General features: G+C 44.2%; 2 protein-coding genes across 3 annotated transcripts in view; one reads left to right on the top strand and one right to left on the bottom strand.

Annotated features, from left to right (window-relative positions):
- USP36 (ubiquitin specific peptidase 36) overlaps nucleotides 1–27,541 on the top strand; it is a 116,336-nt gene that overhangs the window by 70,123 nt on the left and 18,672 nt on the right. For both annotated transcript variants that reach the window (XM_056549881.1, XM_056549880.1), the window contains exons 6-13: nucleotides 4,756–4,823; nucleotides 4,904–4,974; nucleotides 9,778–9,860; nucleotides 11,501–11,612; nucleotides 12,531–12,671; nucleotides 19,135–19,235; nucleotides 19,376–19,514; nucleotides 20,317–20,919. In XM_056549881.1, the coding sequence (XP_056405856.1) occupies nucleotides 4,756–4,823; nucleotides 4,904–4,974; nucleotides 9,778–9,860; nucleotides 11,501–11,612; nucleotides 12,531–12,671; nucleotides 19,135–19,235; nucleotides 19,376–19,514; nucleotides 20,317–20,919 (1,318 nt within the window). The remainder of the gene's footprint in view (nucleotides 1–4,755; nucleotides 4,824–4,903; nucleotides 4,975–9,777; nucleotides 9,861–11,500; nucleotides 11,613–12,530; nucleotides 12,672–19,134; nucleotides 19,236–19,375; nucleotides 19,515–20,316; nucleotides 20,920–27,541) is intronic.
- LOC130297424 (trichohyalin-like) overlaps nucleotides 1–27,541 on the bottom strand; it is a 90,284-nt gene that overhangs the window by 49,976 nt on the left and 12,767 nt on the right. The window lies entirely within an intron of this gene.

Below are 27,541 nucleotides of genomic sequence, written 5' to 3'. Positions count from 1 at the left end.
CTGGGTCCCGCTGTGAGAGAACAGAAGCGGTGACGTCACTAAGCTCCGCCCGTGCCCCAAGCCGGGTCCCCGGAGCGGAGCTAATGGAGGAGATTACCAAAGATCCCCGCCATGGAACGGGACAAGGTAAGTAACGTTGTCATCAGTGTCACCTGCACTATCTGTCAGTACTGACAGGTTAGTGCAGGTGACACTGGTGACAGATTTCCTTTAAATGGGCACTGTCAGATACAAAAACTTTTGATATGTCGTAAAGCATGTATAACAAATAGGTATTGCAATTGCTTCCATTGGAAAATTTGCAGTATTTCATACAGAAAAAGCCAGTCAAACAACTGCCCCTCCTGCCTGCTTGGACACATACTAGTCCTGCTGTGTCCATGAGTCATCACCCATGTCATGGACACACTTCCTTGATTGACAGTTGTGAGCGCAAGTCCTATAGCTGGAGGGAAAATCCTCCCACTGTCAGCTTGTGTCCGGCTACTGTCAGTGAGGACAAGCTGGGAGTTGTAGTTTTGTTAATGCTAGGGGATATGTGAGCAGACAGCATACTGAGGGAGGGGGCGGAGACCTACACAGTGAGGCCACGCCCCCTCCCTTACAGGGGAATTCAGACTAGTGAGCTAAATTAAAAGTGTAATAAAAAATAAATAAAGATGTACATGGTCAGGATTAGGTACTGAGTGATAGATTAATCAGATATATTAATCTGACGGGTACGCTTTAAGGACAACAGGTTTTATTTTAATTTTTTTTTGCACTTTTTAGAAGGGGAGGAATAAAAAACAAAATGCTTACAATTTAAACTTAGACAGGATCCAAGTGAAAGAGTGTTAGTAGCGCGGCTGACCTGCTAAATCGTAAAGAGAGAGGTCAGGGAGAGTGTATTCAGCCTGGTGAGGTGGTCTTTGGTGGTCTTTGCAGTTTGTCAATACCAAGCTTGGCCCTAGCACTACCCCTAATCCAGTCATAAGAGAAGCTTTTGTATAATCAATTTAGGGACCGAGGTAGAAGAGTGCTCCAGAAGGAAGAGACATTTAGGAAGAATAATAAACTTGAGAAGATTAAAGGGGTATTCCAGGAATAAAAAAAAAAAAGGCCTTTTTTCTTTCAAAGGCTTCCAGGTTGGGTGTGGTTCTGCAGCTTGGCTCCATTGAAGTGAACAGAGCCAAATTGTAATACCACACCCAAGGTGGAGACAAATAGGGCGCTGTCTTTGAAAAAAACTTACAGCAGGGTCACCCTCACTAACCTAAACATACACAGGTAGATAGCGGAGGTGACCCTGTTTCTAATGCTTCTTAGGCTGAATTCACATGGCAGTGTAGACCCGTCCCGTTCTTCTCCCGTCAAAAAAAACAGACTTTAACCCCTGAACAGGGGTGTGGAAATAAAATAAAAAAAAACTACTTGTCCAAGGGACTAAAGCGGAACACAATCTACTTGTCCCTCAAGAAAATCCACTTGTCCTGGTAGATGAAATAATTTCAACCAAAATAATACGATCCCCCCCCCCCCCCCACTAGACCACCAGGGATGGTTATAGGATCCCTTTAGACACTGCTGCTGTCAACTTAGACAGCGCTGATCTAATGGTTTAATAGCGGACACAGTGATCGCAGCATGCCTGGCTATTAGCGGAGGGAGAGCTGTAGCTAGCTCCTTTTACACCCGAGGCAAGCCCCCCCCCCCATCTGACCCCTATAACGCCAATTTTTCCATATACAGGGATGTATGAGGGTAATCTTATGTGCCGTGATCTGTAGTTTTTATCGGAACCATTCATTATCAGAACTTTTATTAGGAAAGGGCCTTATTCACATATATACGCACTTATATATATACACAGACATCATACACATCATATATACACAGACATCATACACACACCATATATACACAGACATCATACAGACACCATATATACACAGACATCATACACACATCATATATACACAGACACCATACATATGCACACATCATACATATACCCGCCGCTGATACACCCCCCCTAATTATACATTACATACATATACAAGCACCCTTCCCGCCGCCTGCATGCTTGGCCTCCTCACCTGAGCTTCACACCCTCCGCTCTACATTACACAAGAAGCAGGGGGAGAGCGAGGACGAACACAGCTCAGGACACAGCTCCATCCCCCGCACACAGCTCGGTACACAGCTCCATCCCCCTCCCCCGCACACAGCTCCGTCCCCACCCCCCCCTGCTCTGTCTCCACAGGACCTAATCTACCATGGAGAGGCTGCAAGTTTGCACGGGGAAAACACAGAGCAGGGGGGGGGGGGAGAGGACGCACTGCACGGGGCTGGGGTGGATTTGTTTGTATGAAGGAGGTTAGACTGCACTGCACAGGCGGATTGGGGTTGAGCAGCGGCCCCCGGCTACTGAAATCAGCTGGGGGCTGCTGCCCCCTCCATACACTCTGAGCGCTGGTGTGAGGTGTAGACTTGCATCAGCTCCTGCGCCTCACACTGGCATGAAAGAAAAATAAGGGGGAAGTCGGTCTGTCCTTGCTAACCCGAGACAGGGCTAAATCCATGACAAATTCACCTGCCCGGCGCCCAAAACTACTTGTCCCGGGCGTCGAGCGATAGGATTTCCACATCCCTGCCTGAAGGACCAAGCCCATTTTCACCTTAAGGACACGGCCAATTTTATTTTTGTGTTTTCATTTTTTCCTCCTCCCCTTCTAAAATCCATAACTCCTATATATTTCCATCTACAGACCCATATAAGGGCTAGTTTTTTTGCGTGACCAATTGTACTTTGTAATGAAACCTCTCATTTTAGCATAAAATGTACGACGAACCCAAAAAATAATTTTTTTTAGGGAGGAAATTTTAATGAAAACCACAATTTTGCACATTTTGGAGGGTTTTGTTTTCACACTTTACGGTAAAAAGGACATGTGTTCGTTCTTCTGTGGGTCAATACGATTAAAATGATACCCATGGCTAGATACTTTTATATTTTTGTACCGCTTAAAAAAAATCTAAAATTTTTTGTACAAAATCAGTAATCTAAAATCGCCCTATTTTGACCACATATAACTTTTTCATTTTTCTGTATATAGGGCGATATGACGGCTCATTTTTTGCGCCATCATCTGTACTTTTTATTGATACCACATTTGCATATATAAAACTTTTAGATAATTTTTATTTATTTTTTTTGGGAATAAAATGTGACAAAAAAAGCTGCATCTGCTTTTTTAAATTTTTTACATTTATGCCTTTCACCGTACGGGATCATTAACATATTGTGATAGATCGGACGTTTACGCACGCAGCGATACCAAAAGTTTTATAAAAATTTTTTTTCTTAAATGTACGCTTTTTGGGGGTTAATGGGAAAAACTGACAATTTTCATTTTTATTGGGGGAGGGGATTTTTTACTTTTTTTTAATACTTTTTTATTTTTAAATTTTTCAACTTTTATTTTTACACTTTTTATGTCCCCATAGGGGACTATCTATAGCAATCCTTTGATTGCTAATACTGTTCAGTGCTATGTATAGGACATAGCACTGATCAGTATTATCGGCTATCTTCTGCTCTGGTCTGCTCGATCTCAAACCAGAGCAGGAGACGCCGGGAGACGGATGGAGGCAGGTGAGGGGACCTCCGTTCACCATTACAGATGATCGGATTGCCGGATCTATTTTAATGTGCGCATTGCCGCAGATGCCGTGATCTGTACTGATCATGGCATCTGAGGGGTTAATGGCGGACATCCACGCGATCGCGGATGTCGGCTATTACCGGCGGGTCCCCGGTTGCTGATAGCAACCGGAACCTGCCGTGTATGACACGAGCGCCACTCCGATGCTCGTGGTCATACACAGGACGTAAATGTACATCCTGGTGCGTTAAGGGGTTAAAAAAAAAACTGACTATAATGGATGCAAACGGATGTTATCCGTTATGATCCGTTATTGTTCAGTTAATAAACAAAAAAAAACCTTTTTTTTTGTTCTGGGCATGCTCAGAAGTAAAAAAAAATGGATTGAAAAAACGGATGACATTAAAGGCTCATCCGTTTTCCATAGACTTCAATGTTAAATTTACTGTATCAGGTTTTTTTGACGGAAGAAAAAATACTGCATGTGCCGTTTTTTTTCAGCCGTCAAAAACACGGAAATGAGCGCAGACTGATACAAATGGATGTAAACGGATTGTAAAAAAAAAAAAAAAAAAAAAAAAAAGCCCATTGACATGAATGGTAAAAAAAAAAAAAAACGGGGACAGACGGCCGTGTGAACGCACCCTGACCAGGTGACAAGCTATAGTGTTAGGTAGTTGTTTAGATAGATAGAGTGGGTCTATATTCTATATGATCTCATCCTTTACCTTTCTTGTACGTCTACCTCACTCCCTATCTCAGTGTTTCCCAACCAGGGTGCCTCCAGCTGTTGCGAAACTACAACTCCCAGCATGCCCGGACAGCCAACGGCTGTCCGGGCATGCTGGGAGTTGTAGTTTCGCAACAGCTGGAGGCACCCTGGTTGGGAAACACTGCCCTATCTGAATACTTGGTATGGAGTCATCCTGGCAGAGGACAAACGCTCAATCGCCAACGCAAAAAACATTAGACAGCTTTGTCTTGTACCAATCAGACACAGTTTACCAACACATTTTCTCTGATATAGGGTTGAATGTTTTTTTTTTTTTTTTGCTTTTTTTTTTTAAAGTTTTGAAGGATAACGCTGTGTGTTTTTTTTTTTTCCTAGGCTGGATCGCCAAAGTCAAGCGACAACTCTAGTTCATCAGATCTTTGGAGGTTATCTGCGTTCTCGAGGTGAGTGAGGAAATCTTTCATATAAGAACATAGGCATGTTGAAACTATGTTGGTCCTATAAAAACTGTCTTCTCTTTTAGTAAAATGTTCAGTTTGTAAGAGTGTCTCTGACACGTTTGACCCATATCTGGACATTGCGCTGGAGATAAGGGTAAGTTTTCACCTTTCTGTCTGTATGATCTGTATCCATATTTTGATTAACGATATCATTTTTACCTTGTTTTTGAACACCTACGATTGATCCCCAAGGGACCGTGTACACTACAGAACTTCCGATCAGAATTCTGCTTGGAAATACCACCGCATGAAGCTAGTATTGGTGTCAATTAGAGAGGAGCGAACTTACAGTAAATTCGATTCGTCACGAACTTCTCGGCTCGGCAGTTGATGACTTATCCTGCATAAATTAGTTCAGCTTTCAGGTGCTCCGGTGGGCAGGAAAAGGTGGATACAGTCCTAGAAAAGAGTCTCCTATTTACCTTTTCCAGCCCACGGGAGCACCTGAAAGCTGAACTAATTTATGCAGGAAAAGTCATCAACTGCCGAGCCGAGAAGTTCGTGACGAATCGAATTCACTGTAAGTTGGCTCATCTCTAGTGTCAATGTCATTTCCAATGACCTGTTTACACTGCGGAATGTCCACAATCTGTATTCCGCTAAAAGAAAGGACATGGTTCTTTCTTTTAGTAGAATTCTGCGGTTGAACCCCTTTTTGTTCAGTGGGATTTTTTTTTTTCAACACTTATTTCCATGGTTAAAGGGGTACTCTGCTCCTAGCATCTTATCCCCTATCCAAAGGATAGGGGATATGATGTCTGATCGCAGGGGTCCCGCCGCTGGGGACCCCCAGGATCTCTGCTGCAGCACCCCGCTATCATTACTGCACAGAGCAAACTCGCTCTGTGTGTAATGACGCACAATACAGGGGCCGGAGCATTGAGACGTCACTGCTCCGCCCCCTCGTGACATCACAGCCTGCCCCCTTAATGCAAGTCTATGGGAGGGGACGTGACGGCCACCACGCCCCCTCCCATAGACTTGTATTAAGGGGCGGGCCATGACGACACGGGGGGAGCGGAGCCGTGACATCACGATGCTCCGGCCCCTGTATTGCGCGTCATTATGCACAGAGCGGGGTGTGCAGTAATGATAGCGGGGTGCTGCAGCAGAGATCCCGGGGATCTGACATCTTACCCCCATAAGATGTTAGGGGCGCAGTACCCCATTAAAGGGGATTACTCCGGTGGAAACCTTTTTTATTTTTTTTTAACCCCTTAAGGACTCAGGGTTTTTCCGTTTTTGCACTTTCGTTTTTTCCTCCTTACCTTTAAAAAATCATAACCCTTTCAATTTTCCACCTAAAAATCCATATTATGGCTTATTTTTTGCGTCGCCAATTCTACTTTGCAGTGACATTAGTCATTTTACCCAAAAATGCACGGCGAAACGGAAAAAAAAATCATTGTGCCACAAAATCGAAAAAAAAACGCCATTTTGTAACTTTTGGGGGCTTCCGTTTCTACGCAGTGCATATTTTGGTAAAAATTACACCTTATCATTATTCTGTAGGTCCATACGGTTAAAATGATACCCTACTTATATAGGTTTGATTTTGTCGCACTTCTGGAAAAAATCATAACTACATGCAGGAAAATTTATACGTTTAAAAATGTCATCTTCTGACCCCTATAACTTTTTTATTTTTCCACGTACGGGTCGGTATGAGGACTCATTTTTTGCGCCGTGATCTGAAGTTTTTATTGGTATGATTTTTGTTTTGATCTGACTTTTTGATCACTTTTTATTCATTTTTTAATGTTATAAAAAGTTACCAAAATACGCTTTTTTGGACTTTGGAATTTTTTTGCGCGTACGCCATTGACCGTACGGCTTAATTAATGATATATTTTTATAGTTCGGACATTTACGCACGCGGCGATACCACATGTTTATTTTTTTTTTTTTTTACACTGTTTTATTTTTCTTATGGGAAAAGGGGGGTGATTCAAACTTTTATTAGGGAAGGGGTTAAATGACCTTTATTAACACTTTTTTTCCTTTTTTTTTGCAGTGTTATAGGTCCCACAGGGACCTATAACACTGCACACACTGATCTTCTATGCTGATCACTGGTGTGTATTAACACGCCTGTGATCAGCATTATCGACGCTTGACTGCTCCTGCCTGGATCTCAGGCACGGAGCAGTCATTCGTCGATCGGACACCGAGGAGGCAGGTAAGAGCCCTCCCGGTGTCCGATCAGCTGTTCGGGACGCCGCGATTTCACCGCGGCGGTCCCGAACAGCCCGACTGAGAAGCCGGGATACTTTCAGTTTCACTTTAGAAGCGGCGGTCAGCTTTGACCGCCGCTTCTAAAGGGTTAATACCGCACATCGCCGCGATCGGCGATGTGTGGTATTAGCCGCGGGTCCCGGCCGTTGATTAGCGCCGGGACCCACGCGATATGATGCGGGATCGCGGCGCGATCCCGCTTCATATCGCGGGAGCCGGCGCAGGACGTAAATATACGTCCTGCGTCGTTAAGGGGTTACAGGGGTACTCCGTTGGAATAGGTTTTTAAAAAAAAAATAATAATTTTAAGCAACTGGTGCCAGAAATTTGTTAATTACAGATTTGTTAATTACTTTTATTAAAAAATATTAATCCTTCAAGTACTTATGAGCTGCTGAATCCTACAGAGGAAATTCTTTTCTTTTTGGAACACAGAACTCTCTGCTGACATCACGAGCACAGTGCTCTCTGCTGACACCTCTGTCCAGTAGGAGTGGGAGTAGGAGAAAATCCCCATAGCAAACACATGCTGCTCTGGACAGTTCCTAAAATGGACAGAGGTGTCAGCAGAGAGCACTGTGCTCGTGATGTCAGCAGAGAGTTCTGTGTTCCAAAAAGAAAAGAATTTCCTCTGTACTATTCAGCAGCTAATAAGTACTGGAAGGGTAAAGATTTTTTTAATAGAAGTAATTTACAAATCTGTTTAACTTTCTGGCACCAGTTGATTTAAAAAAAAAATGTTTTCCACCAGAGTACCCCTTTAAATTCTGCATGAAATAAGGGCAGATTCGAGAGTGTGTAATGGGGATTTCAATTCTGTAGTGTAAATGTCTTTGCATATCTGTTGATCCTGCATGACCCTCAGTGAATTGCTTTATGTTGTAGGATAAATGTTTTGCTCTATTTTGCTTTTAGTATTCAGTAAAGAACCCTTGTAGTATTGTGAATAAGAACATGTATTTTGTGACTACATCAACAGGAGACACTCTTAAAGGCACCTTTATCTGAGAGAGCTGATAGGGAAGGGGTTCCTCTCTGCCTTGTCTTGAGATCTGATCCTTCTAAAGGGGAGGTTCACAATTGTGCAATTTGCTGCAGATTTTCTGCTGCTGATTTCCCCACCTACTGACTTTAATGTGTAGGAAAATCTGCAGCAAAATGCACATGTGTGAAAGTACCCCTCCACACTACGGACATTCAGGCAGGGATACTGTTACCCTGTGCACCACACGTGCATATTTTTGCTTCAGATTTGCTGCCGATTAACTTCAAGGGGCAGAAAAATCTGCTGACTCAAATCTGCATCAGAAAATCCGCACGTGTGAACGCACCCTAAAATCGCCACAGCGGAATTCCGCCGGCAGAATGGACATCCACCCCAAGAATGAGCATGTTCATACTTGTGCGAAACTCCCACAGACGACATCTATGAGACTGCACATGTCCACGGGGTCATACTGACAATGACTTTGGCGACACGCGCTGCAAGCGGACATTCAGCCCCCGGAATCCCGCTGACTGTATGTCTGCAGTGTGGACGCGCCTTTAGAGATGCCATGATATAATAAAGTGGCTTGCAGTTGTTTTGCAAATAGAAACATTAAAATGTGACTACAGCCTGGTGTACAGTTGTATTATGATATGTATGTCATGGTATTTAAAGGGGTACTCCGCTGCTCAGCATTTGGAACAAACTGTTCTGAAAGCTGGAGCCGGGAGCTCGGGATGTCATAGCCCCGCCCCCTCATGATGTCCCGCCCCTCAATGCAAGTCTATGGGAGGGGGCGTGACGCTGTCACGCCCCCTCCCATAGACTTTCATTGAGGGGGCGGGCGTGACATAAAGGGGGTGGGGCTATGACATCACAAGCTCCCGATGCGCTGGCTCCAGCGTTCGGAACGGTTTGTTTCAAACCCTGAGCAGCGGAGTACCCCTTTTAAGTGTATTGGTTTTGTCAGGGGACTAATAAGTAGAAAGAAAGGCGAGAAGGGAGACTTCACAGATATGTGACTGGGGTAAATAGAACAAAAAGTATTGGTAATTGATATCAGGGAGAAAAAAGTATTGGTACTCATATGCTGTCTTACAAAGGGGGAATCAGTGCATCCCTACCTTTTTTTTAAAGGGGTTATCCCGGAAAAAAAGTTTTTATATATCAACTGGCTCCAGAAAGTTAAACAGATTTGTAAATAACTTCTATTAAAAAATCTTAATCCTTTCAGTACTTATGAGCTGCTGAAGTTGAGTTGTTCTTTTCTGTCTAAGTGCTCTCTGATGACACCTGTCTCAGGAACCGCCCATTTTAGAAGCAAATCCCCATAGCAAACCTCTTTTACTCTGTGCAGTTCCCGAGACAAGCAGAGATGTCAGCAGAGAGCACTGTTGCCAGACAGAAAACAACAACTTAACTTCAGCAGCTGATAATTATTGGAAGGATTAAGATTTTTTTAATAGAAGTAATTTACAAATCTGTTTAACTTTCTGGAGCCAGTTGATATAAAAAAAAAAAAGTTTTTTTCCTGGAAAACCCCTTTAAATTTCTGAATAAGCATCTTAAGTTTTAATGTATTTATTTTTTTATAACCTTGGAAAACCTCTCTGATATTTTGCCATTTTTTTGTTTTGTTTTGTTTTTTTGCCTGTTTTTTTATTTTTTTTCCAGCACTCAGCAAACATAATTCGTGCCCTGGAGCTGTTTGTAAGATCTGATGTTTTGAGTGGAGAAAATGCCTATATGTGTGCAAAGTAAGAATCCTACTATGAGCGGTGGTGGGGTTTAATTTTATGCTTTATTAATAATATCCCTTATATAGCTGAACATTTTCTGCCTCACTTTACAATTGGAAGGAAGTCTAAATATATAAAGTATTATAATGAAATCATGACAAATCACACTGTAGGTTTTAAAGACCTTTCCGATGTATGAGTGTATAGATTTCGAGGCCTGCGGTGTTACTCTTGTCATGACAGCTATGCCAGATCTCTTTACAGACATAAGCAATGCCCCATTGGGGACAGAGCGTTATCCCTTACAGCCTTTAAAGGGGTACTCCGCTGCTAGACATCATATCCCGTATCAAAAGAATAGGGGATAAGATGTCTGATCACGTGGGTCCCGCTGCTGGGGCCCCCCGAGATCTCCCGCAGAACCCGGCATTCTAAACAAACAGCAGCTTCCTGCGGCAGTGATTGTGACGTAACGCCTCGCCACGCCCCCTCCATGAATGTCTATGGGAGGGGACGTGTCATCAGACACGCCCCCTCTCATAGACATGCATGGAGGGGGCATGGCCGTGATCACGTGATCAGACATCAGCAGGCCTCGAAATCACGGCCTCCGTCTCCGAGCGTTCTGAACAAAATGTTCAGAACGCTGGAGTACCCCTTTAAAGGGGTATTCCAGGCAAAACCTTTTTTTATATATCAACTGGCTACGGAAACTTAAACAGATTTGTAAATTACTTCTATTAAAAAATCTTAATCCTTCCAATAGATATTAGCTTCTGAAGTTGAGTTGCTGTTTTCTGTCTAACTGCTCTCTGATGACTCACGTCCCGGGAGCTGTCCAGCTCCTATGGGGATATTCTCCCATCATGCACAGCTCCCGGGACGTGACATCATCATTGAGCAGTCAGACAGAAAACTTCAGAAGCTAATAACTATTGGAAGGATTAAGATTTTTTTTTAATAGAAGTAATTTACAAATCTGTTTAACTTTCCGGAGCCAGTTGATATAAAAAAAAGTTTTTGCCTGGAATACCCCTTTAAGTGAACTTGCACTTTTCAGACATATATGATCATGTAATTTGGCAATTTGCATTTAACATAAAATTCCACTCCTTTACAAGTAAAAGCAATCTGGTTATTAAACTTTATATATATATATATATATATATATATATATATATATATATATATATATAATCAACTGGATCCAGAAAGTTAAACAGATTTGTAAATTACTTCTATTAAAAAATCTTAATCCTTTCAGTACTTATGAGCTGCTGAAGTTGAGTTGTTCTTTTCTGTCTAAGTGCTCTCTGATGACACCTGTCTCGGGAACTGTCCAGAGTAGAAGCAAATCCCCATAGCAAACCTCTTCTACTCTGTGCAGTTCCCGAGACAAGCAGAGATGTCAGCAGAGAGCACTATTGCCAGACAGAAAAGAACAACTTCAGCAGCTGATAATTATTGGAAGGATTAAGATTTTTTAATAGAAGTAATTTACAAATCTCTTTAACTTTCTGGAACCAGTTGATATATAAAAACATTTTTTTTCCCTGTAGAACCCCTTTAAGCAGGGCAGTACTCAGTTGCTCACAACCAGCCATTGTTTCTTCTTGTACGGCTTATATCTATTCTTTATTTACTCTTCTTTTGGTAAGATGTAAGAAGAAAGTTCCGGCTACAAAGAGATTCAGCATTCACAGAGCCTCGAATGTCCTCACTCTGTCACTAAAAAGATTTGCAAACTTTAGTGGTGGCAAAATAACCAAGGTGAGAAACTGAAATGTACCGTATTTTTCGCCCTATAGGACGCACCGGCGTATAAGACGCACCCTATTTTTAGGTGCAAAATCTAAAAAATTAAAGATTTCGAACCCAATAGTGGTCTTCAACCTGCGAACCTTCAGATGTTGCAAAACTACAACTCCCAGCATGCCCGGACAGCCGTTGGCTGTCCGAACATGCTGGGAGTTGTAGTTTTGCAACATCTGGAGGTCCGCAGATTGAAGACCACTGCATAGGAGGTAATACTCACGTGTCCCCGCCGCTCCGGACCCGTCACCGCTGCCCTGGATGTCTCTCCATCGCTGTCCCCGTCGCTCCGGAACGTCTCTGCCGCCAGCCGGGTATCCTCGCTCTCCGTCGCCGTCATCACATCGTTACGCACGCCGACGCACGTACGCGACGACGTGATGACGAGGAAGGAGAGCGCCGGCCATACAGGGGATCCCTGAACGGAGAAGACACCGAGGAGGCAGGTAAGGTCCCTCCCGGTGTCCTGTAAGCACTAACCCGGCTATTCAGTCGGGCTGTTCGGGACCGCCGGGGTGAAATCGTGGTGGTCCCGAACAGCCCGACTGAACAGCCGGGTTAGTGTCACTTTCCCTTCAGATGCGGCGGTCAGCTTTGATCGCCGCGTCTGAAGGGTTAATACAGGGCATCACCGCGATCGGTGATGTCCTGTATTAGCCGCGGGTCCCGGCCGTTGATGGCCGCAGGGACCGCCGCGATAGGGGTGTATTCGCCGTATAAGACGCACCGACTTTTTCCCCCCATTTTTGGGGAAGAAAAAGTGCATCTTATACGGCGAAAAATAAGGGTATTTGTAATTTCCAATAGAAAGTGATTGACATCATAGTTGAGACCTTCTGACTTTTTAAATTCATTATTTCCCATTTTCTTTTGTAGGATGTTGGATACCCCGAATTTTTAAACATCCGTCCATACATGTCGCAGAATAATGGGGACCCTGTCATGTATGCACTGTATGCTGTTCTTGTACATTCTGGGTACAGTTGTCATGCTGGGCACTATTATTGTTATGTGAAGGTTAGTGTGTCTCCTAAATTGTGTCTGTATGAAACAACCAACTATTGTACTTCCAATAGGTATCATGCACCAACAAAAAAACACTGGGGGTGATTCTCAAAGAATTTTGTGCCCAAAAAAATCTATTTCACACCAAAATGTTGACACGAAAAGTATTGACTACATTGTCAAAGAACTTTGTGTTGCGGTTTACGCTGTTCATGTCAGTTTTGTAAAAGTGGGCGTGTCCACGTATATCGTCTGCTTTACATGATACTTTCTAAGGGGTGAGAGTCCAATTTACATCAAAAATTTCACACCAGCTTTTTGATAGTGTAGAAATCACAGAAATGGTTGTAGTTTTATCTTTTTTTTTTTTTTTTTTTTTAGGAAGAGGTGTTGTTCAACCCCTTGACGACAATGGACGTAAATGTACGTCATGGTGCCGTGGTATTTAACGCACCATGACCGCGAGCACTGGACCGGTGTCCATGTCATGCGCGGCAGGTCCCGGCTGTTATCAGCAGCCAGGGACCCGCCGGTAATGGCGAACATCCGCGATCGCGCAGATGTCCGCCATTAACCCCTCAGAAGCTGTGATCAATACAGATCACGGCATCTGCGGCAGTGCGGTACTTTAAATGGATGATTGGATCGCCCGCAGCGCTGCCGCGGGGATCTTATCATCCGTAATGGTGGACGGAGGTCCCCTCACCTGGCTCCAGCCATCTCCCGGGGTCTTCTGCTCTGGTCTGAGATCGAGCAGACCAGAGCAGAAGATCACCGATAATACTGATCAGTGCTATGCCCGATACATAGCACTGTACAGTATTAGCAATCAAATGATTGCTATAAATAGTCCCCTATGGGGACTATTAAAGTATAAGAAAAAATAAAAAGTTAAAAAATAAAAAAATAAATTGAAAAATCCCCTCCCCAACAAAAACGTAAATCATCCTTTTTTCCCATTTTACCCCCAAAAAAGCGTAAAAAAATTATTAATAAACATATTTGGTATCGCCGCGTGCGTAAAAGTCTGAACTATCAAAATATATTGTTAATTATTCTGTACGGTGAATGGCGTAAACGTAAAAAAATAAAAGTCCAAAATTAATGCATTTTTGTCACATTTTATTCCCCAAAAAATTCATAAAAAAATTATAAAAAGTATAACCTAAGCAATAGTGGTACCGATAAAAACTACAGATCACGGCGCAAAAAATTTGCCCTCATACCGCCCCGTATACGGAAAAATGTGAAAGTTATAGGTGGTCAAAATAGGGCAATTTCAAACATACTAATTTTGTTAAAATAGTTTGAGATTTTTTTTAAGAGGTACAATTATAGAAAAGCATATAACATGGGTATCATTTTAATCGTACTGACCCACAGAATAAAGAAAACATTTATTTTTTACCGTAAAGTGTACAGCGTGAAAACAAAACCTTCCAAAATTTGCTAAATTGCTGTCTTCTTTTCAATTTTGCCACATAACTAATATTTTTTGGGTTGCGCTGTACATTTTATGGTAAATAAGTGATGCAATTACAAAGTAAAATTGATGACCCAAAAAACAAGCCCTCATATGAGTCTGTGGATGGAAATATAAAATGGAAATGGAAGGAAAAATTAAAATGCAAAAATAAAATTGGCCTGGTCCTTAAGGGGTTAAGTAATTATAAAAAAAAAAAAAGAAATAATTATTATTGAAAAAATATTAACATATACCGGTATATATTTTTCTTGGTCACTGCACCTGCACTCCCATTTAAAGGAGATATCCAGTGCTGAAAAACGTATCCCCTATCCTAAGGATAGAGTATAAGTTTCAGATCGTGGGGGGTCCGACTGCTGGGGCCCCCTGTGATCTCCAGTACGGGGCCCCGGCAGCCTAAGGATAGGGGAAAAGTTTCAGATCGCCGGGGGGGGTCCGACCACTGGGGACCTCCACGATCTCCTGTACTGGGCCCCGGTTCGCTGGCCAGATAGCAGGTGTCGACCACCGCACGAAGCGGCATCTGACACGCCCCCTCAATACAACTCTATGCCAGAGCGCTGCTTTTGGCAATCTCCGGCTTTGCCATAGCGCTGTATTGAGGGGGCTTGTCGGCTGCCGCTTCGTGCGGTCGTCGACACACGCTATCTGGCCAGCGAGCCAGGGCCCGTACAGGAGATCGCGGGGGTCCCCGGTGGTCGGACCCCCTACCACCCCCCCGCGATCTGAAACTTTTCCGATGGCTGCCCGGGCTTGCTGGGAGTTGTAGTTTTGAAACCTCTGGAGGTCCGCAGGTTGAAGACCACTGACGGCAAATGATGACAAGAGGATGATGAAGGGGGGGGGTGGGATGATGACAAGAGGATGATGAAGGGGGGTGGGGATGATGACAAGGGGATGATGAAGGGGGGGATGTGGGATGATTACAATGGGATGATGAAGGGGGGATGTGTGGGATGATGAAGGGGGGATGTGTGGGATGATGACAAGGGGATGATGACAGGTGATGATGATGAGGGTCTGGATGATGACAGGCAGTGATGAGGATGTTAATGACGGGTCTGGATGATGACAGGGGGGGATGATGTATTTCCCACCCTAGGCTTATACTCGAGTCAATAACTTTTCCTGGGATTTTGGGTTGAAATTAGGGGTCTCGGCTTATACTTGGGTCGGCTTATACTCGAGTATATACGGTATCTCTTGTCTGGGCATTAGTAACCATGGAATATTTCGTGAGATGTTTCCGCCAGAATTTTCTGGGATGTAAAATTTGGCGCCAAACTCTGCAATTTAGGTGCAAAAAATCCAATATGGCAGCAACAAAAAATACATTTTGGTCACGAAAAAGAATTTTCACATATTTTCAAAGCAGCACAAGAAACCTTATAAAAATGTGAGGAGAAAAAAAAAGGTGTGAATCGCTGGAACTAAAATTACAGTAGTTTTTGAGAATCTCCCCCAGTGACTTTGCTGGAGGTTCCAGGGGCCTAGCGGATGACTGAGGGGTTTTCTTCATGATGTTAATCTCTTGAAATGTGATTGATTGTATATTTGTTTTTAAGAATCTAAATAGTTTTAAAATGTAATCAATATTATAAAATATCTTAAAAGAGTGGAGGTCTGTTTTTTTTTTTCCTTTTCTTTAAAGGGTTACTCCGCTGCCCCATCGTTTGAAACATTCTGTTCCGACCCCTTGGAGCAGGCGTTGGAGGTCGTCACGACCACGGCCCCTCGGGATGACACACCACGCCCCCTCAATGCAAGTCTATGGGTCACCATGCCCCCTCCCATAGACTTGCATTGAGGGGACTTTGTGTGACGTCACGACCCCCGCCGCCGACACTCAGCGTTCCTAAAGAACACTGGGTGCTGCACAGAGATCGCAGGGAGTCCCAGCTGTGGGACCCCCACTATCAGACATCTTATCCCCCTATCCTTTGGATAGTGGGTAAGATGTCTAGGGACGGAGCACCCCTTTTAAATATACTGTAAATGCAATCCCGACCTTACATGTCACAGCAACCTTGCCTTCCCTGTAGGAATACCCTTCCTCTCACTTCCACACCTAGGAGTTTTTTATTCATTGTTTTATAATGTTTCTATTTTCTCATTTGTAATTTTTATTTATTTTTGTATTTTATTTTATTTATTTAATGTATTTATTTATTTTTTTAATGGAGGAAGCCATAAAGTCTGAGCTGTTTTTTACAGGATCTATTGTAATTTACATAAACATGTGAAATGTTATCCAGATATATTAAAAGTTTAACTAGCAACTGGTGTCAGTACTAAGATTGTGACTTACTTACGCACAAGCAATTGTGACTTACTTATGATCTGTACTATAGTCTGTGGAGTGCATCAGCCTGATCGGGCTATTGACCACGAAATGAAGCACACTACCATGGACTTCACCCAGTTAAAACTTAAAATTGCAATGGGTTTAGGACTGAGACATATCAATAGTTTATAGAAATGGCAGTGACACTTTAAATGGTACCCGTCATTATTAATAAAATTCATATATTCTAGATTTGTCTATTAGATTCACTTTTCCAATATACTTAGTAAATATATATGAATTTAAGTCAGGAAATGCACATCAGTGGGTAATACACAATATTTTAGCTCCCTTTGCAAGCTGCTGGGCAGAGCTGACAAACTTAAGAGTTCAGTGCAGAGAGCTGAGTAGCGGGGGGGGGGGGGGGGGTCTTAGCCAGTCACAGCCCATCTCACACTGAACTTCACTCAGCTGTGTGTAACAGAGTGAGGGAGGAGGTTCTCCCCTGTATGGCTTCAGATGATGTCCCTTCCCAGCCTATTTAACTGAGAGACAGAACAGAGGATACAGAACAATATCAGGGTAGATAACTAATAAATAATAAAAAATAAAGGCAGGGAGTGGTTTTTCATGATGGGAGGAGTGAACTGGGAAGATTATAAAATTTAACAAGATCATGAGAGGTACTTTAAAAGTTTCCATAAGCCAACCTTCATCACTTATCAATAGGATAGGTGACGTGCTTCTCAGAGGGGGTGTCCAGCTGCTGTCAAGTATGTGCACAGTGACTCTAATCAATACTATTGCAGAGATATTAGTCTCTCTCATAGACTTGGAATGAATCAGTAGTGCACATGCTCAACCATTACTTATTTCAAATGGGGTTGTCCCCCACTAATCAAACACTTATTACCTATAGGATGGAGAAGCAAGAAGTGTTGACTTTTGAAAAACGCTTTATAAAAAAAATCAGCATCATACAACAAGAATTACACTAGAATGAAAACAATTTGGCGAGTCTGTTGTGAAAATCAGTTATTTAAAACATATTTACTAGTGTTGCATGCATCACTTTAACCCTTTCAGGACAAAGGGCGTACAGGTAACGCCCTTGCGTCCTGGTACATACGGACCGAGGGCGTACTTGTATGCCTTGGTCCCATTACCGGGGTTTAAACTGTGCTCACGAGCGGAGAATTCTTCAAACCCGGTAGGTCCCGGTTACTATGAGCAGCCAGGACCCACAGTTAATGCCGGGCACCGCCGATCGGGACGATGCTTGGCATTAACCCTTTAGACGCCGCGATAATCAAAGTTGATCGTGGAGTCTAAAGTGCAAGGTTAATGATGCCGGTAGCTCAGGGATGCTGATCGGGACATCTGCGGCTAAATCGCGGGTCCGGATCAGCTGAGTGGAAGTCGGAAGGGCCCTTACCCAGTCAGCCATGCAAGCTGGAGCAGCAGAGCACCAATAACACTGACCAATGCTATGCTATGGCATAGCATTGAACAGTGTATGCATGGTATAGCCCCATTTGGGGACAAAAAAATTAAGTTAATAAAAGTGAATTAACCCCTTCCCTAATAAAAGTTTGAATCCCCCCCCCCCCCCCTTTTTTCCATTAAAAAATAAATAAATTAATGTAATAAAAAAGAAATATAATCATGTGTGGTATTGCCATGTGCGTAAATGTCCGAACTATTAAAATATAGGGTTAGTTAAACTGCACGGTCAATAGCGTACACGTAAAAAAAAAAACAAAGTCTAAAACTGTGCATTTTTCATCACTTTATATACATAAAAAAACCTCAAAAAAATGACAATTTTAAGCATACTAATTTTGCTGCATGTAGTTTAAAGGGGTACTCCGGTGGAACTTTTTTTTTTTTTTTTTTTTTAAATCAACTGGTGCCAGAAAGTTAAACAGATTTGTAAATTACTCCTTCCAGTACTTATTAGCTGCTGAATTCTACATAGGAAATTATTTTCTTTTTTGAACACAGTGCTCTCTGCTGACATCTCCAGCATATGTTTTCTATGGAGATTTTCTCCTACTCTGGACAGTTCTTAAAATGGACAGAGGTGTCAGCAGAGAGCACTGTGGTCATGATGTCAGCAGAGAGCTCTGTGTTCCAAAAAGAAAATAATTTCCTCTGTAGTATTCAGCAGCTAATAAGTACTGGAAGAATTATGATTTTTTTAATAGAAATATTTATCAAAACTCCACAAAAGAAAGAGGGAGAGCACTCAAGGAGCAATATCACCTTATATAAACAGCGGAGCGATCCTTGGCGACCTATGTCAATGTCTCCTGCGGGGTGCATATACGAAAGTGTAAAGTATCCAGTATAAACAAAAAGAGGGGCACGTACGTGCACTCACCGCAAAGCAGAGACGGTCGGTTCTGGAGGTCCGGTAACGGGATGCCGGGTCACTGCATAGGCGCTGGTGTGTGGCGCTAGGAGGCTACGCCGGCAGTTTCGCGCGTAAGTGCGTGCATCTTCCAGCCGGAAAATGATTGTTGTCATTACTAAGTACAATTGGTGACACAAAAAAACCAAGCCCTAATACGGGTCTGTAGGTGCAAAATTGAAAACGTTCTGATTTTTATAAGGGAAGGAGGAAACAAAAGTGCAAAAATGAAAAATGGCCTTTTCCTTAAGAGGGTTAAAGTATTGTAATATTTTGGGTGTTTCTTCTGCAGGCTAGTAATGGACAGTGGTATCAGATGAACGATTCTCTTGTTCATGCCAGTAACATCAAGGTTGTGCTGAATCAGCAGGCCTACGTTCTCTTCTACTTGAGGTATGCTTTATATCTCCGACATCTTTATAAATTAATATACAGATATTCAATTTTTTTTGTTTATTTTGTGGCTTATATTTCTCTATGCGAGCCCCAATTTTTTTCACATTTTCTTAGTTATGTTGTCTTCGGTTCCCCAGGGTTCCTGAGTCCAAGAAGACTTTTGATGCCTCTGTCTGCAAAGTGTCACAGACTCAAATGCCTCGCCCCAGCTCTGTCCCTCCTACTTTAAAGAAGACCCAGTCCAATGGAAGCCTTTCATCCCCCCTTATTGGGAAGGTAATTAATTTTCCCTTGTGACTGATCTATATATCTTTATGAAGGATTTTAAGGGTGCGTTCACGCGGCCGTCTGTCCCCGTTTTTTTTTATCCCCGTTTTGGTTCCGTTCTTGCAGGCTGTAAACGGATTTAAAACAGTTTTTAAAAAATCCCATTCACGTCTATGGGATTTTTTTACAATCCGTTTACGTCCGTTTGTACCCGTCTGCACTCATTTTCGTTTTTTTGACGGCAGAAAAAATGGCAAATGCACAATTTTTTCTTCCAGCAAGCAAACGCAAGAAAAAACGGATACAGTAAATTTAACATTTAAGTCCATGGAAAACGGATGAGTCTTTAATGTCATCCGTTTGCATCCGTTTTTTTACTTGTGAGCATGCTCAGAGCAAGATAAATATATATATTTTTTGGTTTATTAACTGAACAATAACGGATACAAATGGATAACATCCGTTTGCATCCGTTATTGTCCTTTTTTTTTTTTTTTTTACTTTTTAAATCCGTTTTTATTTTTGGCGGGAGAAGAACGTCCTGTTTTTCTCCCGTCCAATATAAAAACGGACTTAAAAAATAAAAAAAAAGGACAATAACAGATGCAAACTGATGTCTAGACGGCCGTGTGAACGCAGCCTAAGCTGTGTTTTTGAGGCTCGGCACGCAGAAAGGATAACTCTAGAAACCTGTTGATATTGTTGCATTGTCACCATGACGTGTAGGAAAAGCCTCTTTCACTTGTTTACTTGTACTTGACTGCTATATCTGAATTGATTTGTGCATGCATTTTTTACATTTGATTTTCAGAAGCCTGAGGGTTTACATGAGAAAAAGACACAAAAAGTGGAAGACATTGGTATCCCTGTCAGTCATACACACATTTTTACTGGCAACAAGGAGCATAATGGTGTTATCCGTACACGGCCACTTAGTGCAGGCCCTTCTCCTAAACTCGGCTGTAAAGTAGCATATGCCCCTTGTCTTCTAGACGATCAGTTGAGTAGAATGAAAAAACCTCTTCATGCCAAGTTAAAGACTTCTCATGCCCCATGCCTCACCAGTGAGGCAGTTATGCAGGAAGATTCTAAACCCAACTGGGATCATGAAGATCTGTCTTCATCTTCTGTTGCTAAAACTGGAAATATTGAAACCCAGGAAAGTAAGACAAAGCCAGAAGAAGTAGAAAATGTAAAACGGCAAGAAAGTCATATAAATGGTCAATCTTCAACTCAAAGCACCCCCACAGGTGGAACCATAACTTCACCATGCTGCTCCCCAACAATGGAAGCTGAACAATCTGGGTCAAACACTACTGTAAAATCTAAGTCACCCACGCTGGCTAGCGTATGTGAGGCTTTGACTACAATGTCACCACCACCTGCCAAGAAACTAGCCCTATCAGCTAAAAAGGTGAGTAGACACTGAATAGACAGTGTGCGTGTACATGTTGTACAGTCAAACATTAAACTAGGTAGCTGGGATACACTGCTTTAGAGAACATTATACCTTATGAAGGTGGTACCACATTACAACCTACTGTTTTAACACACACTGATTTAAAGGGGTATGTAGTAGCTGTCATGCCTCCTCCCATAGACATGACATGGAGGGGGCGTGGCGGCTGTAACCGCCAGTCATCCGGCACGGAGTGGAGTTCGCTCCATGCACAGATGACTAGGGTGCCGCGCCAGCCCCAGCGGCTGGACCCCCGCGATCAGACATCTTATCTCCTATCGCCTATTCGCCTCTGCGTATCTTCCTACCCATTGACTTCTATGGGTAGGAAAATATGCAGCAAAATACAGCATTTGTGACTCTACCCTTAATGACCAATTCACATGATAGGCCATCAATGCCTGACACACGGAATACCTGTCAATGAACTGTTCAGCAGAACCAAGCACAGCTCATACACAACGAACGACTGAAAGTAGTTGGGTCCGTTCATTGTGTAGTTTTGGTACTGGGTTACTGCAGTCCTGCCACAATCTACCTTCATTCACTACCTGGCACCACCACTACACAATGAACAGGGCCAACTGCTTCCAGCTGTTCATTGTGTATTTGCCAGGAGTGGTCATCGTGGCTGAAGGGTGTCAGCACTTTGCTAATCAGACATTAAAGGGGTACTCCGGTGCTTAGACATCTTATCCCCTATCCAAAGGATAGGGGATTAGATGCCTGATCGAGGGAGTCCCGCCGCTGGGGACCACCGTGATCTTGCACGTGGCACCCCGTTTGTAATCAGTCCCCGGAGCGTGTTCGCTCCGGGACTGATTACCGGCGACTACAGGGCGGGCGGCATGTGAAGTCATGCCCCCGCCCCCGTGTGATGTCACGCTCCGCCCCTCAATGCAAGCCTACGGGAGGGGTCGTGATAGCTGTCACGCCCCCTCCCGTAGGCTTGCATTGAGGGGCGGAGCGGGACCACATGAGGGCGTGACATCACCCGCCGCCCGCCCTGTAGTCGCCGGTAATCAGTCCCGGAGCGAACACGCTCCAGGGACTGATTACAAACGGGTTGCCGCGTGCAAGATCACGGGGGTCCCCAGCGGCGGGACTCCCTCGATCAGGCATCTTATCCCCTATCCTTTGGATAGGGGATAAGATGTCTAAGCACCGGAGAACCCCTTTAAAAAACCCTCAAGGAGTATCTGTCACCAAACGAATCTTTTAATATACTGTTCCTTATGTAATTATAAGACACTTTGCTATTTACTTGCTGTTAAAATTCTCAACCTTTAGTATATTTTAATTGAGTGAAAAAACGGCCACTAGGTGGCTCCGTTCTGTTCCCTGTGTAAGTCAAACAGTTAATTTGGTCTCCTCCTGACCTGACAGGAGACCAAACTCAGGAAGTGTGTGCGGGGCATGGCGAGGCACAGCTCTCACAGGCTTCAGTGACGTAGCATCTGCTGGGGAACGCCCACGTTCTCCTGCTGGGAGCTCACACAATGTGAGCAAGGGGAAAGGTATGATATAGAGCTTATTAAAGCTCATAAAAAAAATTTAAGGGCAGGAGGGGTGTTAGAAGTTAGGGAATATAATCCGAGTTAGTTTAGAAAATATGGTTTGATGACATGTACTCTTTAAAGCAAAGAAATACACAATACCGTCATTATAATGATCGCAAATGGAGTATGGGAAAATATATAGAACATAAATAAAACATCCCACTACCCCATAGAAAATCTCTCAACTGTAATCAAATAAGAGTTACAGATATTATACAAGATTAGAAAACATGGCTGCTTTATTTTCCTAGAAACATGGTCACACTTTTTGATTGGTTTTATGTGGTATTATAGTTCAGTTACCTTGACGTGAATTGTTGCTAACCTGCTTCATCTCCCACAACATTTAAAATTATGTGTAACAAGCCCTTTAATGTGCATCTAACCCATGTTCTAGGTAACAAAAATTGTTGATATATAGCTATTCACTTGTACATTTCCTCTTACTTAAGGGTTTGACCAGTGATGTATTTCAGGCTGGGCTAAAATTGGCACTTCCAAGTGCAAAAACTTAGTGCCTACATTAAGGGACACAGGAACCGTGGGTATTATGCTGCTTGTCCACTAGAAGGCTGACACTAGGCAAAAAAGAAGTCGGCTCCTCCCAGCAGGAAATACCCGCCCACTGACTCTGAGATAACCAGTTTTAGCTTTGTGTCAGTAAAAGGCAGACGCAGATCTGGAGCTCTCCAGACCTGCGCTTTTCCTTTTTTTGTTTTCTAATTAGCTTGTCTAGTTAGTCTCTTTTCTCTTTTTCATGTTTATAGGTTGGGATCACAGGAGCATGGTGCTGCCTGATCTCCCCTTTGCGAGGTGGGGGCACGGCACATAAGGTATGTACCATTAACCTCCCCCCCTTGCCAACGGTCAGCGCCAGGTGGTCGACCCTGGGTCCGGATCCCCTAATGCCCCTGCTTGCCCGGCCTGGCATGATGCAGTGCGGCAGCATGCTGACAGTCGACACCCTGGGTGAGTATGCCACTTTGTATGGTAAATATTTCCTGAGCCCATTCCAGGATGGGCCTCTTCCCTTCTCAGTCCATCTCCGATTTGGTGCAGGTGCCGCAGGTAGTGGCTTCTGCCCTGGAGCGTTCTCCCAGGAGCTGCTCCAGGTCTCCACCACAGGGATCCCAGTCCACCTCATCCCGCTCCAGGGATCCTATGGTCCATTCCAAGTATCCTGGAGAACTTTAATGACACAGAGTCGGACCCGCCCTCAGATTTGAAGGATACGTCCCGTATGTCGGACATGGTGGATAGCCTAGTGTCAGCTGTCAGAGACACCTTTCACTTGCAGGACCCTGGAACTTCCAATGCAATACCGGAAGTCTCCTTCCTCAGGGCGCAACGCCCTCCCCAGGTCTTCAGTTCTCATGTTGAATTTGAACTCTTGGACGTTATATGGAGTCACCCTGAAAAGCGGTTCTATATGCTGCTTGTCCACTAGAAGGCTGACACTAGGCAAACAAACAAGAAGTCGGCTCCTCCCAGCAGGAAATACCCGTCCACTGACTCTGAGATAACCACCTACGGTGGATCCCCCAGTGTTCCGATTGTCTAAGTCCACCACTCTGCCACTAGCAGACGCGGCTTCGTTTAAGGATCCTTCCGACAAATGCATTGAGAATCTCGACATGTTTGCTATGAAGCGGCCGGCTCTACGCTTTCACCAGCATTTGCTTCTACCTGGGTCTTCAAAAGCTCTCTCGGCCTGGGCTTCCCAGCTTCGTCAAGGTATCCTTTCTGGGTCCTCTTCTGATGACCTAGCTGATCTGACACATCAGCTCTCTAATGCCGGCGATTACCCTTGCATGGCAGCCTTTGAATCAGCCCATTATGCGGCTTACGCTTCTGGTAACCTGGTGGCTCTGCGTCGGGCCATGTGGCTCAAGGCATGGAACGCTGATGCCACCTCCAAGCGCTCGCTCTCTTACGGAACTCCCCTTCTCAGGAGTCCGGCTCTTCAGTAAGCGTCTAGAATAAATCAATTTGGGCCCCCTGGAAGTCTGGCGCCCGGTCGGGCCGTTTTTCCTTTTAAACCCAGTAGCTCCAAACCCTCCACTGCCTGAAGGGGTGCCCCCATCCGGGGCTCCTCTGCGGGTGGGTAGTCATCTGTCCCTCTTCCGGGACGTGTGGGTGGCACAGGTGCCACATGCCTGGGTCAGGGACGTTGTTTCCAACGGTTACCGTATAGAGTTTTTTTTTCTTTTTCCCGAGATCGTTTATTCAGTCCCGCCCTCCAAAGTCCCCTGTAATGGCTGTGGCATTCCAGTCCGCCCTCCACAACCTGATTTCCCAAGGCGTGATTGAGGAGAGTGGTCCCTTCATCTGGAGGTGTTTACGGCAATCTGCAACCGCTGGGGAATTCTGGACGTGGACCTGTTTGAATCCCGCCGGAACCATCAGGTTCCTCGCTTTATAGCCAGATCACTGGACACTCTAGCCCTTGCCGTGGACGCTCTTGTGAGCCCTTGGACGACTTATCCCTTCGGTATCTCTTCTCTCCGCTTCCCGTCATCCACCTACTCCCAGACATTCCCATGCACCTTCCCAATCGACCCGATCTTCTCTCTCAGGCATTTAACAGCATGGCAGTTCAAACCGCGTTGTTGAAGGCCCGGGGGTTTCTGCCCATGTCATTCGCACCATGCTTGGTGCCTGGAAACCCTCTTCAGCCAGGATTTACTATCGTACCTGGCGGCCTTACTTTCGCTGGTGTGAGACTAGGTCTTTGTCTCCCAGTTTTTTCTCTTCCGAATTTCCTGTCCTTCCTGCAGGCTGGTTTGAAAACGCGTCTGGCACTCAGCTCCCTGAAGAGACAGGTGTCGGCGCTCTCCATTCTTTTCCAACGACCCTTGGCATCAAACTCTCATGTCTGCACCTTTTTGCAAGGGTTTGCCCACGAGGTCCCTCCTTACAGGTCCCCCATTCCTCCCTGGGACCTGAAGTTGGTGCTGTCGGCCTTGCAGGACTCTCCCTTTTAGCCCATTCGCAAAGTCTCGCTTTGTTTTCTTGGAAGGTGGCCTTCCTTGTGGCAATTACCTCTATTCGGAGGGTCTCGGAGTTGGCAGCCCTCTCCTGCCGTCCTCTCTTTCTGGTCCTTCATCAGAATAAAGTGGTACTCCGTCCAGTTCCTTCCTTTCTGCCAAAGGTGGTTACCTCTTTCCACCCGAATTAGGACATCAATCTCTTTTTGTCCCAACCCTTTCCATCCTCTGGAATGCTCCCTTCATATGTTGTACCTAGTTTGGGCCCTCCTGGCCTATTTGTCTGTCACTTCTTTCCAGCCTGTGCTTCCTAACGGACAGCGTAAGGGGCTTCCAGATTCTAAGGCGACCATCTCCAGTTGGATCCAGTCTTCCATTTCGCAGGCTTATTGCTATAAGGGTAAGGTCCAGCCCTTTTGAGTTACTGCTCACTTTACCCACTACGAGGGGGCCTCTTGGGCGGTCTGGAACGGGGCTTCAGCTATTCAGGTGAGCAAGGTGGCCACTTGGTCGTCTGTACACACTTTTGCTAAATATTATCAGGTGCACCCTTTTGCATCTGCCGATGCGGGGGTTGGTTGCAAGGTTCTGCAGGAAACCGTGGCTCAGTCTTCCACCTGACTTCATCTTGCTGGGATTTTAGTTTTTTCCCACCCCAGGGACCGCTTTAGGACGTCCCACGGTTCCTGTGTCCCCCAATGTAGGCGACTGAGGAAAAGTAGATTTTTTTATAAAATCTATTTCTCAGAGCCTCATTGGAGGACACAGCGCCCACCCATCAGCTGTTGTTAGTTTCCTAGTTTTGGTTTGGTTGGCTTTCGGTGAGGGGCTCTTTTATATTTTTTATCTGGGTTGTTCCTCTGACAACATTTTGGCTCTCTCCTACTGCTTTGGGATTAAACTGATTAGCTCAGAGTCAGTGGGTGGGTATATCCTGCTGGGAGGGGCCGACTTCTTGTTTGCCTAGTGTCAGCCTCCTAGTGGACAAGGAGCATATACCCACGGTTCCTGTGTCCCCCAATGAGGCTCCGAGAAATAGATTTTACAGTAAGTATAAAAAAAATCTACTTATATAATGCAGATAATAACATTGTGTATATTTGAAATCTACATTGGGTAAAAATTTGTATACATTTGGGTGGAAACAGCTGTCTTACAAAGAAACATAGAATGTGTCGGCAGAACCATTTGGCCCATCTTGTCTGCCTAGTATTCTGAATACTGCCTATCTTATATGAAGGTCTTGTCCTATCTAGTCCCTGTCTTATATGAAGGTCTTGTCCTTGCGGCTATTGCCTGTGTGTCTCGGCTGCAACAAAATACAGGCAGGGGTGGGTGAACAAGCAGGGCTCTGGGCACGGGGAGGACGAGCAGGGCTCTGGGCACGGTGAGGACGAGCAGGGCTCTGGGCACGGTGAGGACGAGCAGGGCTCTGGGCACGGTGAGGACGAGCAGGGCTCTGCGCATGGTGAGGACGAGCAGGGCTCTGCGCACGGTGAGGACGAGCAGGGCTCCAGACACACAGGCAATACCGGTAGCTGCAGGGACAAGACAGCATTTGTTCACCCAAAAATCTACATTTTATTTAACCAATGTATATTGCAATTATACATATGTTATTATCTACATTATATAAAAAGTTTTTGCAAATGACCATGGCCATTTAAACAATTAAAAAACTTGTTTTTATCTACCGCTATCACCTACATCCCCATTTCAATGGTGCCTGGTCCATGGAGTAAAAAGCAGCAGGGGCTGGACGATGTCCGAACAACAGGGTCGGTGAACCATAGTAGGTGAACACAGGTTTTTCAAATAAATCTCATCGCTGGACAACCCCTCTAATATGCTCTGTATGTAACTTTTTCCCAAATGTGTGTATTTAGTATTATTTATATTTTATTTATTTGATTAATTTTTAGCCCATCAACTGTCTTGTTTTTTTTCCACCTGTCACTGTCCTTTTTCCCCATTATTTATCCTTTCTATGTGTTCTATACACATATATCTAATATTAATTTATGTGGCTTA

Source organism: Hyla sarda, chromosome 13 (assembly GCF_029499605.1).
Source record: "Hyla sarda isolate aHylSar1 chromosome 13, aHylSar1.hap1, whole genome shotgun sequence".
Taxonomy (NCBI): Eukaryota; Metazoa; Chordata; class Amphibia; order Anura; family Hylidae; genus Hyla; species Hyla sarda.
Note: the sequence above shows the minus strand (reverse complement) of the source record. Positions and strands in the feature narration are given on the sequence as shown.